General features: G+C 38.6%; 4 protein-coding genes across 4 annotated transcripts; 2 read left to right on the top strand and 2 right to left on the bottom strand.

Moving 5' to 3' along the window:
* Window positions 1-304: 304 nt before the first annotated feature.
* On the top strand, window positions 305-2,123 carry LOC137810685 (probable galacturonosyltransferase-like 9). The gene has a single exon (XM_068612073.1). It carries the CDS (start codon window positions 664-666, stop codon window positions 1,804-1,806), a length of 1,143 nt encoding a protein of 380 aa, XP_068468174.1. The 5' UTR covers window positions 305-663; the 3' UTR covers window positions 1,807-2,123.
* Window positions 2,124-3,317: 1,194 nt separating this feature from the next.
* On the bottom strand, window positions 3,318-4,459 carry LOC137810686 (germin-like protein subfamily 1 member 1). The gene has a single exon (XM_068612074.1). The coding sequence runs from the start codon at window positions 4,368-4,370 to the stop codon at window positions 3,720-3,722; it is 651 nt and encodes a 216-aa protein (XP_068468175.1). The 5' UTR covers window positions 4,371-4,459; the 3' UTR covers window positions 3,318-3,719.
* A 399-nt stretch (window positions 4,460-4,858) lies between these two features.
* LOC137810684 (protein WVD2-like 7) lies at window positions 4,859-9,809 on the top strand. Its single transcript, XM_068612072.1, has 8 exons — window positions 4,859-5,837; window positions 6,058-6,705; window positions 6,804-7,214; window positions 7,345-7,409; window positions 7,764-7,857; window positions 7,973-8,044; window positions 8,394-8,501; window positions 9,356-9,809. Exons 1-8 carry the CDS (start codon window positions 5,796-5,798, stop codon window positions 9,377-9,379), a joined length of 1,464 nt encoding a protein of 487 aa, XP_068468173.1. The 5' UTR covers window positions 4,859-5,795; the 3' UTR covers window positions 9,380-9,809.
* Window positions 9,810-10,622: 813 nt separating this feature from the next.
* LOC137810683 (formin-like protein 8) lies at window positions 10,623-13,578 on the bottom strand. The gene is made up of 2 exons (XM_068612071.1): window positions 12,292-13,578; window positions 10,623-12,207 (listed from the first exon to the last, which is right to left on the bottom strand). Exons 1-2 carry the CDS (start codon window positions 13,446-13,448, stop codon window positions 11,001-11,003), a joined length of 2,364 nt encoding a protein of 787 aa, XP_068468172.1. The 5' UTR covers window positions 13,449-13,578; the 3' UTR covers window positions 10,623-11,000.
* Window positions 13,579-14,198: the final 620 nt, after the last annotated feature.

The raw sequence follows: 14,198 nt of genomic DNA, 5'->3' as shown, positions 1-14,198 counted from the left end.
GTATATTAAATTTTCTCTAATACTATAATTCTTTTTGCAAAATCAAATAATTTACGTTATATATAATTTTTTTTAGAAGTTAACAGGGAGCGCGTAAGAGCGTTTTGGAGGCGTGAATTGTATTTTGTATCTTTAAATAGAAACACGGATTCGAGTAGTATTTTGTAAATTTGTGAAAAAAGGAAATTAAAAAAAATGATGAATAATGACACAGATGGCAAAAGAAAAAGTACAAAAAAAAGAAATAAAAAAAAAACAAAATTCCTTGCTTAACAGCAGCTGCCAATGTGTTAAAACCAGACACGTCCTCTTCCCTTTTTTTTAGAAGATAGAAAAAAGAAGAAAAAAAAAGGAGATAGAGAGAGAGAGAGAGAAATTGAGACAGAGACAGTGATGAATGAATGAAAAATGAATCTGGTATAAGTAAGTCATAGATTTGTTTTTCTCAGAACTCTCTACCTCCCTCTCTTTCTCTCTCTGGAACTTCACTCCATCCTGGTTCCAGAGAAAACCGCGTACTCTTTAAAACGCACCAACACAAGAAAGAAAGAAAAACGCAGAACTCAAGAACATCACAAGAAATTCCAACAATGCCGTTTTTTCTTTAAGACCCTTTCATTTTCTTCCACCAAGAACCCGTTTTGCCACCCACCCATTACTCCAATGCTTCCCCTTCGCCTAGGTGCCGTCGTTTCCTCCCTCATTCTCTGCTTCCTCTTCCCCCCGTTCTTCTGCCTCGGAATCCGCTCTTTTCCGACCACCGAAGACGACGGCGCGTTTTTCAACTATGCGGAGGCACTGGAGTACCGAAATGGGGCGGGCTGCCCCGTTTCCTCGACCCACACCGCTTTCCCCTCGTGCGACCCCTCTCTGGTCCACATCGCCATGACCCTCGACTCCGGCTACCTCCGCGGCTCCATCGCCGCGGTGCACTCCGTTCTCCGCCACTCCTCGTGTCCGGAAAGCGTGTTCTTCCACTTCGTCGCGGCGGAGTTCGACCCGGCAAGCCCTCGGGTCCTGACCCGTCTCGTTCGGTCCATCTTCCCCTCTTTGAACTTCAAAGTTTACATCTTTAGGGAAGACACGGTGATTAATCTAATATCGTCTTCAATCCGACTAGCCTTGGAAAACCCGTTGAACTATGCGCGCAACTACCTCGGTGACATGCTGGACACGTGCGTCGACCGCGTGATCTACCTTGACTCCGACGTGGTGGTGGTCGACGACGTACGGAAGCTGTGGCGCGTGCCACTCACGGACGCGCGCGTGATCGGTGCGCCGGAATATTGCCACGCGAACTTCACGAAGTACTTCACCGACGAGTTCTGGAACGACCCTTTACTCTCTCGCGTGTTCTCTTCTCGAAAGCCTTGTTATTTCAACACTGGAGTGATGGTGATGGATTTGGTGCGGTGGAGGGAGGGGAACTACAGGAAGAGGATCGAGAACTGGATGGAACTGCAGAGGAAGAAGAGGATTTATGAGTTGGGCTCTCTGCCTCCTTTTTTGCTTGTTTTCGCAGGGAATGTTGAAGCCATTGATCATAGATGGAACCAGCATGGGCTTGGTGGGGATAACGTTAATGGTGTGTGTAGGTCCTTGCATCCTGGTCCAGTTAGTTTGTTACATTGGAGTGGAAAGGGGAAGCCTTGGGTGAGGCTTGATGAGAAGAAACCTTGTCCGTTGGATCGTCTTTGGGAGCCTTATGATTTGTATAAACCCAAAGAAGTGAGGGATAGGGTGAGAGATCAGAACTGGGGATTCTCTTCTTCTATTTTGGTTGGCTACGCTCATGATTTGTTGTGACGACAACGACGATGATGATGGTGATGGTGATTCTTTGGTACATTTGTTGTTCAGAGATTCTTTCTTAGCAGTGTACAGAACAGATTGAGTAGAAGGGATTGATTGGGGTTCTTCATTCTTTCTGTAGAATTTCTCTTTTCTTAAGGCGTTTAAAATTCTTGTGCTTTACAAAATATGAAATTTCGATTCTTTTTTCTGCTGGTGGAGGGTTCCATTGGAACGATTTTGGTGGGTGGGTTCAGTTCTTTGTATGGGACCATTGATTGTATGTGCCAAACAAAGTGAAGAAGAATAACAGACAGTTGTTCATTGTTTTATTTGGATTCGGTTTCTATCACCCTTTGTTTCCTTTCCTACCTGTGACTGTTACACTATTGAAGGATGAAGTGAAGTTTTAAACAAATATCGAACACTGCAAAATATGAAAAGTTATTGAATTCTCTTCTGGTGTATAAAGTAAAAATAAAAATTAGGATAAACATAGGGACTGAATAAATGAAAAGGAGAAAGAAAGAGGAAGAGGCACATTGGCACTTGTCATGTTGTGATTGAGAATTGATCACGGAATGAATTAAGAACTAAGGGTAAAGAAAGGGGGAAATAAAGTGTACATGAAAAGGGGTTTGAAGCAGTAGTAGGTTTGGTCACGGTTGTTTCCTTTGCCATGAGGAAACTGAAATTTGATGGCTAACAACAGCGATCGTTGTTTTCACATATCAACAACTTTAGACCCCACAACACAGCTAATGTTATTTGGAAAGTTCTTCGCGTAAGGATAAATCATTGCAATTTCATCTTCACTCGCAATTTTCTTCACAGCCGTCATGTCACCGAGTCTTCTCAACACTTCCATGAGAATCCAAGGAACGGATTCATAGGAATTTGTATAAGAATAACATTGATAATGCTAAATTATTGGTTTATACTTTACAGTATTATGCTACATAATTTTATTTATTTTTTTTTAAATTTCCGTTGTATGTGCCCTTTGTCCAACATGAAGTCATGGCTTGCAGTTCTGGTTTACCAAAGTTGACCACATGAGGTGTACCGTTACAATGTCTGTTTCAAATGAAATTAAGAAATTTCGCGTTTGCTTACTCAATTAAACTATTGGGACATTATTAATATTCTTAGTGCCAATTGCCAATTGCATTATTTGCCACATGTCTACAAAAACAAGTTCTATAAAAAATGATCGAGGAACAAAAAGTTAAACAGTTGAAGTTTACCAGAGCTGTGTATTTACTCAACTAAAATCTTAATGCCAAACTGTGATTTATTTTATTTTATTTTATTCGGGGATAAAAATAAGAAAAATGTCACATTGAAAGTACTATTAGCCTACTGTGCTACAAGAAGAATATCATGTATTGGAGGAATGAACATTAAAAATCCGAGTACAAAACATGTTGGCAATTGGCAATTGCATTGTTTGCGTCATGTCTGCAGAAAAAAATGACATCAAAGGACTATGATTGAGGAACAGAAAAGTAAAGTAGATACTGTAGTAGTATAAACAGAAGTAACTTTTGGTTTGGAAATATTCATAAGGGGTTTGAATTTATACACACTCCATTTTTCATGAACCTTACAAAAAAGGTGCCAGCTATATGAACTGTCTCAACAGATTAAAAACAGGAAAACAATCCAACCAAAGGGAGGAGGAGAAAAAGGACAATCATACATGACTGAGATCAGCCATCTGATTTTAATTTGATTATTAAACATGTAATGTAACATGACTGTGTTCGATGTCTCTTTCTTTTCATTTTAAATACGCAATCTGACATTTTAAATATGACAATCTAACACCATGTTCCCACCTAGAATCCCAAGCAAAATGCAATAAGAAATTAAAGCATATTGGTAACAATAGTTGTATCACCTCCATTACCACCATAATCAAGTAATCATCCTCCAAGGTTTCTACGAATGGTTTCCACTTCTCTGCCGGTAATTTGGAAACCCTTCTTGAGAATTTCATCATTAATAGAAGGCTTGCTAGCAAATGTTGCAAGTGATGCAATTTGTGCACCTGGGTTCTGGCTATTTAGACCAGAAAGAGCTAGTGCTGGTTCCCTTGAGTTACTATTGAACAAGAAATGTACCAGGCCCTTTGGGAACACAAATGACTCACCGGGCTTCAGGTTCTGGGTAAACACACGGTTATTCGTGTCAACAAAGCCCACAAGAAGCTGACCCTTGAGGCAAGTGGTCACTTCGGAGGCCCGTGGATGCGAGTGAGGTGGCACAATCCCATTCCCCGCTATATCAACCCGGACCAATACCAGGCCCAATGTGTTAAGCCCAGGAAGATTAACAGTGTTGGTGGCTGTGACACTGAAGCCGAATGGGTTACTAGTGTTACCATTCTTAGACAAAGCAGATGTCACAAAATGGGATGGTGAAACTTTATCTGGGTTGATACAAGGCACCCCATTAATAAAAAATTCACCTTTGTTATCAGCAACACAATAATCTTGAAGTGGGTCAGGGTCGGGTCTGGATTGGCCCAACAGAAGGGATAGGGTGAAGAAAAGTAAGTGAAAATAGTTTCTCATTTTTGCTACAATTGAGGAAACAAGTGAAAGGAAAATTATATGGTAGTTTGCATAAGCCAAAGCCAAAGTGTATGTATATATATAGTTGTAGAATAGAAAGAGAGAGCAGGTGGTGGATGCTGATATAGGTTTAACTTCCATGTGCATAGTGGGGTGTGGTGATTGAGTAGCTTAAGAGCATAGGATGAGGGAAAGAAAGGAAAAACTTAAAGTAAATGTGATCTAGTCATATTAAGCCACACAAGGTGTGATGTATAGGTTCTATTTCACTGAAAATGATTTTTGATTTTGATTAACCAACATGCTTTGTGCCATGCTTACCATTTCAAGGCCAAGTCCATTGCTTCTAATTTCATTCTTTATTTGGGCTTGGGCCCATTTTGGATCACCCCTCTGCAAATCAAACGCTGTCGTTTGAGGTAGTAGGGACCGATACGGCATCGTTTTTTGTTCTTACTTGAGGCGTAGGGGCTAGCACCTTATATTATACTTTTAGTTCAACCAATTCAATAATGGTCCACATGTAGTCCAAATGCTACATATTATAATAAATTTGGAGAGTCGTCACATGCAAACTTTCCACACGCGGCGCAAGAGTTCAGCTTGTGGCGATGTGGGCCTTTCTTCCTTGCCTTACATTGCATGGTTGATCTCATCCACGTATCTAACCATCACTGCATTGGGGTTAATGGGTCTCTTTCTTTGAACCATCTAGTATGGTGGGAGGAAAACAAAATTTAAGTGTGGTTGTGACTTGACTTGTTATCTCCTTGTTTTATTATTCAGTGCATGGTCACTTGTTTAATTGAAGCTATATAATTTGAGTAATTATTTGCTAAAAAGGGTATGGTATCTTTTTGTTTTTTTTTTACTTTGTACAAGGTTTTCCCTTCATCATTCTGTGTCCTTTCATTGTGTTGTGATCCCTGAAGTCTAATCCAAACTGATTCAACCTTGGCCCTCACTGGAAAGCAGTGGTACTTATTGGTATCAAAAGTTAAATCTTCTTTTAGGAACTGAGTACCAGTTGTGATATAGAAACCTCAAGTTACTTTGCATTTTGCTCTGAGTTTTGCTTTTGAGGCATGTTGGATTTTTTTATGATTGGTTTTTTGGTCTTAGGAGTTTCCTGAAGTACCACAAGCAGACAAAGGGTGTTGTTACTGTAGGAAAGTGAAGTAGAATTTGATGTGAAAGAAAAAAAATAAGAGTATTCTCTCACTCCAAATCCACATGCACATGTCCCTGCTATTCTCCTTTCTCATCATATGCTGCAAATTATTTTAGACTCTTTTTTTTTGTCCCATTGTGAGGACTCTTACTCCTGGTCTTTTCAGTGAGATATCCAGGAATGATTATTCCCCAATTGCTAGTTTACAGGCCATACTGTGCATAGCTTCTGTGTTGAAGTAGTAATTTACTTCCATGGGTGAATTTCTTGTGGATGCAACAGTGTTTGAAGATAAGGTAAACTCATTTGTCATTAAGGTTCTTTCATATTAGAAATTGATTATTTTTTATTATCGTTATTGTAGCAAATCTGTCTTGCTCTCTGCTTGTATCACATCCAAATTTATGATTGTTGAAATCCTGTGCTCTTTTTTGGTGTTGTTTGTGAGTTGTCTCTGTGTTGGTTGTCTGCAATTATGCACAAAAGTTTTTGTTTTTTCCCCTGATGTTGAAGCAGATGGGAGAAAGTGCTGCTTCCAGTCCTCCTCTGCAAGTGTCTGTTTCATTTGGGAGATTTGAGAACGATTCCTTGTCTTGGGAGAGATGGTCCTCTTTCTCTCCTAACAAGTACTTAGAAGAAGTCGAGAAGTGTGCCACACCTGGATCAGTGGCTCAGAAAAAAGCTTACTTTGAAGCCCATTACAAGAAGATTGCTGCCCGGAAAGCCGAATTGCTGGCTCAGGAGAAGCAAAGGGAAAAAGATTCTTTCAGATCAGAAGATCAAGTTGAAGTAGATCTGGGTGGTAATACTGATGCAGAGCTTGATAAATCCGACACTCAAGATTTCAATGAAGGGGTTACGCAAGAAACCAGTTCTGTTGGTGAGATCCATAGGACCCATGATAATGATTCTGAGGAGGAAGTTGCAGTTTCAACAGGTTACCATGGTTCACCAGTTGAGATGGAGAACAAGGAACTGGAAAGTAGATCACATAGTTCGTTCCAGATGGATGAACCTGAAGATGTATGCATGAAACATGAAGAAAGTCCTAACATTGAAGCTGAAGATGTGAAAGAAATTTCCCACGTCGTGTACAAGGAGACAGGAAAGGCTTCAGAAGTCGAAGCAAACGATGTGAAATTGGTTCATCCAAAGGAATCTAAGGTTTGATTTAACTCATATATCCATCAGATTCATGTTCTTTTTAAGGGTTGGCAATCTGGTTAGCCTGATTTTAATTTCTCTCCCTCTTATTTGGACAGGTTACCTCTGTGAACAAGGGCAGCAATGCAGCCAAGACAAAGAAGAAACCAATGCTATCCACTTCTAAGGCATCCCAGATTTCCACACCAAGAAGTTCAAAGCCTGCATCAACTCCTACCAAAACAGTAACACCTGCTTCTTCAACTAAAAAGGGAAGTTCTCCATCTTTGTCAAGGAGGCAAATTACTTCTAGTGGGGAGAGCAGAAAATTTGCTAACAAACCTTTGCACATGTCTCTGAGCTTGGCTCCAAGTAATCCTGATCCAGCTCCTCAAGCTACCATGAGGAGATCTTTAATCATGGAGAAAATGGGGGATAAGGACATAGTCAAACGAGCATTTAAGACATTCCAGAACAGCTTCAACCAGCCAAAAACTCCTGGTGAAGACAAATCTTTGATTAAGAAGCAGGTAATTGAAAAATCTTTATGAACTACTGTTCATCATTGACAAATGTTTTTTTATACAGTGCAAATAGTACTATATAACTGTACAAAATCATATTGATTTAAAAATGTTTTCTTCTTTATTTGCTGGGCAGGTTCCTTCAAGAGGGATCGTGTCAAAGGTTCCAACACCTACGCCTTTGAGGAAAGAAAATGGACGGTAAATTTTTTAATCTGCTCTGATAATGAGTTTTCATTGCACTAGTTTCTTTTCCTTTATGTATATTTCGTAGTCCTTTTCTCTTTGTCGCTTTCATCCTACTGGTGCGCTTAAGATTACCATTTGATGAGGTATTTTTTTGTTGGTAGCTTTCTTTGGGAGAATTTTTAGCAAGAAAACTACGGATATTGTAGAAAAGAGGAGGAAACGTAGAGAGTTATTGTTATGCAAATTGATTCAAATATATTTTATAACTTGTGATTTTGTCTAACACATCTATTGTAGTTTCAATTGAAATTTCTCCTTAAGTTGAAATTTTCTGTATATGACCCTCGCGAAGTTGTTTTTGAATAGGTCAACTAAGGTTGGGAGTGCGGATAAAAGTGGAAATGTTGTACGAACTACTTTTGGCCCAAAAAGTGACATCAGAGCAGAGAGAGGAAAAGAGGTAGGACAAGCTCTTGATATTTGAGTATTACATTTAACAGGGAATATTCATAAGATTATGATATGAGAGTTCAACCAACCAACTTATGCCTTTCGACTTTCTATTTCTTAATCAGTCTTCAAGAAAAATAGAGGAAAAATCTAATGCAAAAGAAGTAGAAAGAATGCGTCTTCAATCAAAAGTAAAGGTAAAAATGCACTCTTTGTATCCTACATTCCATCTTGCCTTTGGTTTCACTTAAGTGTATCTGCATATATCTAGTGTACTAGGAAAAATGCCAGAAACACCCTCTTTTGAATATATTCCCTGCTGTCAACTGATATTTATTGGAAATCACAAAACCTTGTGAGTGCTACTTATTAAAGAAACTTCGCTTATGTTATGAGTTAATAGTTTTTAAGAAAATTTAACCAATAATAAAGTATTTGTTAAACAATGTACTCCAACACTCATGATGCTAAGGTACTAATAAAAAATGGGCATTGCTATTTTGATCCATAAATGGCTTGCCTGAACTCTGTGTGCATCAAACACAGGAGGAAAGAAAAGAGGCAGAGATGACAAGGTCAAAACATAATGTCAAAGGGACATCCACACCAGCTTCTTACCGTGGTCAAAAAGTAGTAAAAAGTCGTTCAGAAAAGGTACAAGTTGTACATTTGATCTGATATATGTACCCTAAATAAATTTGTAGTTTATGTTTGTCTGCAAACTGTTTCTTAAATTCTTACCTTCTTTTTCACTTTGGGGTAATGATTGATTATTTCTTTTCTTTATATTTAATGCTGTAAAGCAATATGTAAAACAGCTACTATTGATTGCATTCTGTTTCTAGAGACACAAATACAACTGTAAATTATTAAAATAATAAAACTTAAATTTTAATTGAAGTAAGCTGAAACTTGTGTTCCTCAACTTGGTCCGGTGATTGTTGACAAGGGAGATCAATGTGACCTAGTTGTTTTGTTTTGCTGTAAGAATGAACCTGTTTCTTGACAAATGAGCAATGTGGTTGATGGTCATACTAGAGATGATAATAAAAGTTCTTGTTTACATCATTTCTAGGATTACAGTATCATTAAGAATGAATGATACCAATGTTCGCTGGTATATTTTGTCAATTAACCTCAACTATTTCCTGTCAAGCCATATAAATAATGTTCTTAGGTTCCTAAACTCAACAACACAGAGACATTCAGACAAAATCTAGGCATTGAAGATGGCTTCTGGTTTTTTCCTCAAATATATTTGTTGACTGCATATTATGTTAAATTAAATGAGTTTTGAGGCATGATTTGTATTTTACTGTAGAATTTTTTTGAAGTGAAGCTATGTAGTAGTGCGCCTTACTTTTGATAACTCTATTAATACTACTAATGTGCTATATCAATTATTTATACACATCAATACGTACCAAAGGAAAAAAAAAAGAGTGGGGGAATGCCAAAGATGCGATTAAAGGAAGGCTTATTCCATTAACTGTTATTTGTCATTTCAGGGTGATGCTAAAAGTAAAAGTTAGAATCCTCGGTGGCCCCACAAGTGAAAAAGGTGAAGAAGGAGAAAAGGTTAAATACCCCATGGTGGTAGACCTGTATGTTCAAAGGAAATGTTTGTGAAAACAGCTCAATGCTGTGATATTCATGTTTGGTAAGCAACAGTGGATCAACCTAAATGGGAGCTTATGAACATTATGAGGAGAAGGAGGAAGGAGTAGGCATCATTTATTGATGATAATTTTCTTCCTTGCAGCCCTCTAGGCACTGTGTTGATTAGGAAATAGTATTGTATAATGTATGTAATGTAAGAAATGCAAATATCTGTTGTCATTGGTTGCATTATTATTCTGCTTCTCTACCCGTCCTATGTGGGTGATTGATATGGTTTTTAACGTGTTGTAGACCATGTATCCCTAAGAAGCTAAGGTGATATAAACGTTGTCTAAAGTTCAACTCGCCCATCTCCCCCATTCACATGCAATGATGCAAGACTTTGTTACATTGGGAAACATGATTGAAGAATTTTCAGAACCAAGGAACAACACTAATTAAGTGGGATACACAAAGCAGATTAATTTCAGTATCAAGTTTGACATATGTTCTCTCCAATATACACTAATTAGAAATAAATATTGCTGGATATGCTCCTATACGAGGAAGAATTCTTATGCTAGCAACTTGAAAATTTGAACTTGTACCATAGGCTCCCTCTCCTACTTTTTGCCTTTTGTTTTTTTATTATCCTTTCTTTTTCTCCCCTTTATTTTAGTTTATAAGAAAAAACCTGTATAACTGCGTACAGTTATGGAGTTGTCGGATAATACTTTTGCATGTACACAAATGCATGCATAAACAGGAAGGTACAATTATCACTGAAAATATAAAACCGCACAACCTTTATAATACAGAGGAAACTTGCTGAAAGAAACTTGCAGATATAATTGTAAGCGGGAATTCAATCTATGAATGTCTTCTGACTATGCAGACAAGATAGTAATGTCAAATTTGTCGTGTATTTTGCGGAGGAAAATCTCATTGTCTTGATGAATAATGTTAAAAAAAAATCATTGAAGACATAAATTCATTTGTCCATCCTATCTACGTTGGTCTATTAGTTCATGCGCATGGTCAGTGACTTTTTGAGCAATGCTAAGTCAGCTTCTCTGGTGTCATATCTCTGATAAATAAAAGAAAATCCATTCGTCGAACTTTCAATTCAAATACAATAGAAAATGAGAAGAAACGGAGCACGTTATGGACTTCTGGTTGATAACAAAAGAATCCAAGATCTATATATACACATGAGACTTAAAATGCTCAAGAACAATAGTTATCTGTACAAGTGACACGTACATTTAGAGGTTAAAATTTGGAAAATTGTTAACACTACAAGAATGGTTTTAGCTTCCGAATTTGACAGAGACAAACTGGCCGTATCAATGCAAAAGCACACACTCCCTCATAGTATTTTCAAACCTCCAATGGTTAGCACTTTGCTGCACAAGATCCTCTCACCACAAACTGGGAGCTATTTCATTCTTATTTTGAATGAAACAAAGCGAGTGATGTTATCATTTCGATGACATGCAATGTTATCCAAAGTCCTCTGTGCTGGTACCTCTGCAGACTATTACAGTGTTAGACTTAATTTACCTTAGGTGTCTTCCTCTTCTGCATGTTACGAGCAATCTCAATGCATGCTTGATCAACCATTCCCAGAAAATCCTTAACTATGACAAATAGATAAAGATTATCTACACTATCATTTGAAGCTCCTCCTTGATAATAATCTGTTGTTTTTTTCACAATTTTCATCACCCTTGTTTGCTCTTCCCTCACTAATCTCAATTCTTCCTCAGCATTTTCAAGAAAACGGTTCATTTCTCTCCCAAAGTTCCCTCCCATATCACTTCCACACTCGGAAACAAGTTCTCGAATTTTAAGAATCCTCGCCGAGAGCGATGAGATTGAACCAACAAAACTTTTGTAATCTGTAACCGCAGCTTTCTTCACGTTGGAAAACTCAGAACTGATCCCTCCCACAACTGGCAATCCTAGTGTTATATATTCCCTTTGTCTTTGTTCATTTGAAGAAGGAGAGTTCTGAGACGCTCCACTGTTGTTACTATTCATGCTGCTACTACGACTCAAACTGCTATTGCGGTTCAGAACAGCACGTTTTCCTTCAGAACGAACAACTTCTTCAACCACAAAGTGAAGCAATGTGGTTTTTCCATCAGTGCTCTTGACATCAGAGAGCTTTCTTAGAGAATCCAAGTTGAAAGCTTGAGCATTACCCCTCTGAGTGCCTGCATTCATGCGATTTCCAGCCTTAAGCACTGCTTCAAGAAGTTTCACAAACATTCCTTGGTTTCGAAGCTCCTTGCACCCCATCTCAAGGGTCTGCAGAAACTCCTTTATTTCTTGAATGTCAGAGTCATAATTCAACCTGAATAGCAAGGCATTCAATCGCTTAAATGCTGAAGGAACAGCTTTGAGAATGTAACGTAAGAAAGATTCGGCTTCAGCAAGTTTTGAAGGGTCTCCTTCATACGCAAGTACAAGTGATTGCTCTTCTTCTGTTGGGGCTACCCTACCAAGCTTTTCAATGGTTTCTATGTTAAGGCCTTGACCATCAATGAGCGCGTCAATAATCTCTTTACGAGAAACTGTCAGAGATTTCAAAACAATAGCAATGTTTTGTGATTTTCTTGGGTCAAGAAGGAAGGCATTTGATGATTGAGCCAAAGCATCCCTGCTAGAACTCGTTGAGTTATTTTCTTTGGGGGCACTATCATTTCGGTTGGTGGCGATTAACCCGAAGAGAGATTCCATAAGATCATCATCAACCCTGTAGTTTAATAAATCATCAACCAATGCTAAAATGGAGGAATCAAAATTTAGATATTTACAAAATCTAGTATACTAGGATTACCTGAAAGAACCACGGTCTATTTTGTCCCACACCATAGAGTGATCAAGGTTGGTATTCACCTTATCCCAATGTAATGGCTTAAGTTTTACCTCAGGTGAAGTGTCTCCTTGCTTACTTGTGGTACCTGCTGTTCTTTCAATAGGATTAGGTGGCGGTTTTGATGACGACTTCAAACCACTTGCCTTTGGCGGAGGAGGTGGTGGTGCAGGACTCTTTCTTGGAGGGATTGGTGGAGGAGGAGGAGGAGGTGGTTGTGGCGAGTTCTTTTTATCTAGGATTGGTGGAGGAGGTGGTGGTGCTGATGCTGGTATTGGAGCTTCATTCTTTTTATCAGGTACTTTTGGAGGGGCTATTGGTGTTGCAGAATTTGTAATGTTCGGAATTGTTGAGAAAAAAGTGGAGAGTGGTTTTGGTGATGAAGGGGTAAAGGAAGGAGAAGATGGTTGTGTAGGAGAGCCTCCAACTGATGATGAAGGAACAGTGGGAGGAGGAGCAGGAGGTGGAATTCTCATGATTGTGTAGGACTCTTCTGGAAGAAATATGTTCATGTGGGAAGTTGAAGATCTCTCTCTAAGAGGAGTTTCTTGAATGGATTCAGTTCTTTTCCCTGGATTTCCCTCATGATCATCTTCTTTATCTTTGGGGCTATCCAAAACCTCCCTTTGGAAACCCTTTTCTGGCATTTTTTTACCTTCAAGTTTTCTCCAATAAATAACATCCAAACCATCCTCATCAAGGATCAGTCCCTTCACGTTTCCTTCCATTCTCTCAAACACCTCTACCTGAGGTGCAACACGCCTATCTACAGCAGAAGCGGCGTTCTTTATTGTCTCCTTTCTCTTCCTTGTTCTGAAGCACCTTCTAACCAAGAAGAAAACCAAACCAGAAACAACAAGAGTGCTTGCTGCAGTTGCAGCTACTGCTGTTCCTACCTTACTGTTCGATGAAGAGGCTTTTGTTGCAGCCACTGGTCCTGATGACGGTGGTGATGCCTGAGGCTCTGACGGTGCATCAGGAGGTTGGATTGGGAGGGGTGGTTCTGAAGTTTGTAATGGATAAAATGTTTCAATATTCTGAGGATTATTGATCTGGCAATAGCAGGTTGGTATTACAAAGCCTTGCAAAACAACAAGGCTCACAAGAAGAAGAAACATCATGTTCAAAGACACGAATACTGGGGAGCAAAGATTACAAATACAATTAGGTTTCCACAAAATTAGATATTGTGCTTGATGATCATTGCAAGTTTTTGTCCTTCATTGTCTTGCGCTATTGGTTTTGGTAGCTGAAAATTTCAAAAGAAGTAATCAAGTTAAATATTATTAGGCTTCCAGGTGCATTCCAATTTGACATGGCAATGACCAACATGACCCTTACCCTGAAGTGAGTAAATGCTGCAGTTTAGGATGGTTTAGTCATTTAGCACTTGCATTAAAGATTTGGTCATGCTTTGAAATGCACAAGTGGAAACAGATTTACAAAGTCAAACATTCTACATTCTTATTAAGGTACAGGTTTGAAGTGGTACAAAGGGTTTTTCAAATGCCATAAATGTGTCAGTACAGCAATTTTAAAAGTCTGACTTAGCTTTTTTATACAAACGTGATTATGAAATACTAGCAGCCTTTCATAAATTATTGATTTAAAAGCTCAAAAATAAGGGTAACTACCAATTCCATTGTAAAGCCTTTAGCTGCAGGATTAGTTGACTCATGAACCTCACCAAATTTGGTTGACTTAATGGTCTTGCTAAGGCCAACCCCATCTTCAATATTCAGTATTCAAGAGAGTGGCCTAACAATAAGGTGCAGTGGTTGAACAATGTAAATAGGGTGGCATACATTAAGACAGTACCTTCTTCATTCATATATATATATGAATATGACATGTAAATATCTAAACAAATA

This window comes from Phaseolus vulgaris, chromosome 2 (genome assembly GCF_000499845.2).
Source record: "Phaseolus vulgaris cultivar G19833 chromosome 2, P. vulgaris v2.0, whole genome shotgun sequence".
Lineage (NCBI taxonomy): Eukaryota > Viridiplantae > Streptophyta > Magnoliopsida > Fabales > Fabaceae > Phaseolus > Phaseolus vulgaris.
The sequence above is the reverse complement of the archived record's forward strand: the minus strand, read 5'-3'. Positions and strand labels throughout refer to the sequence as shown.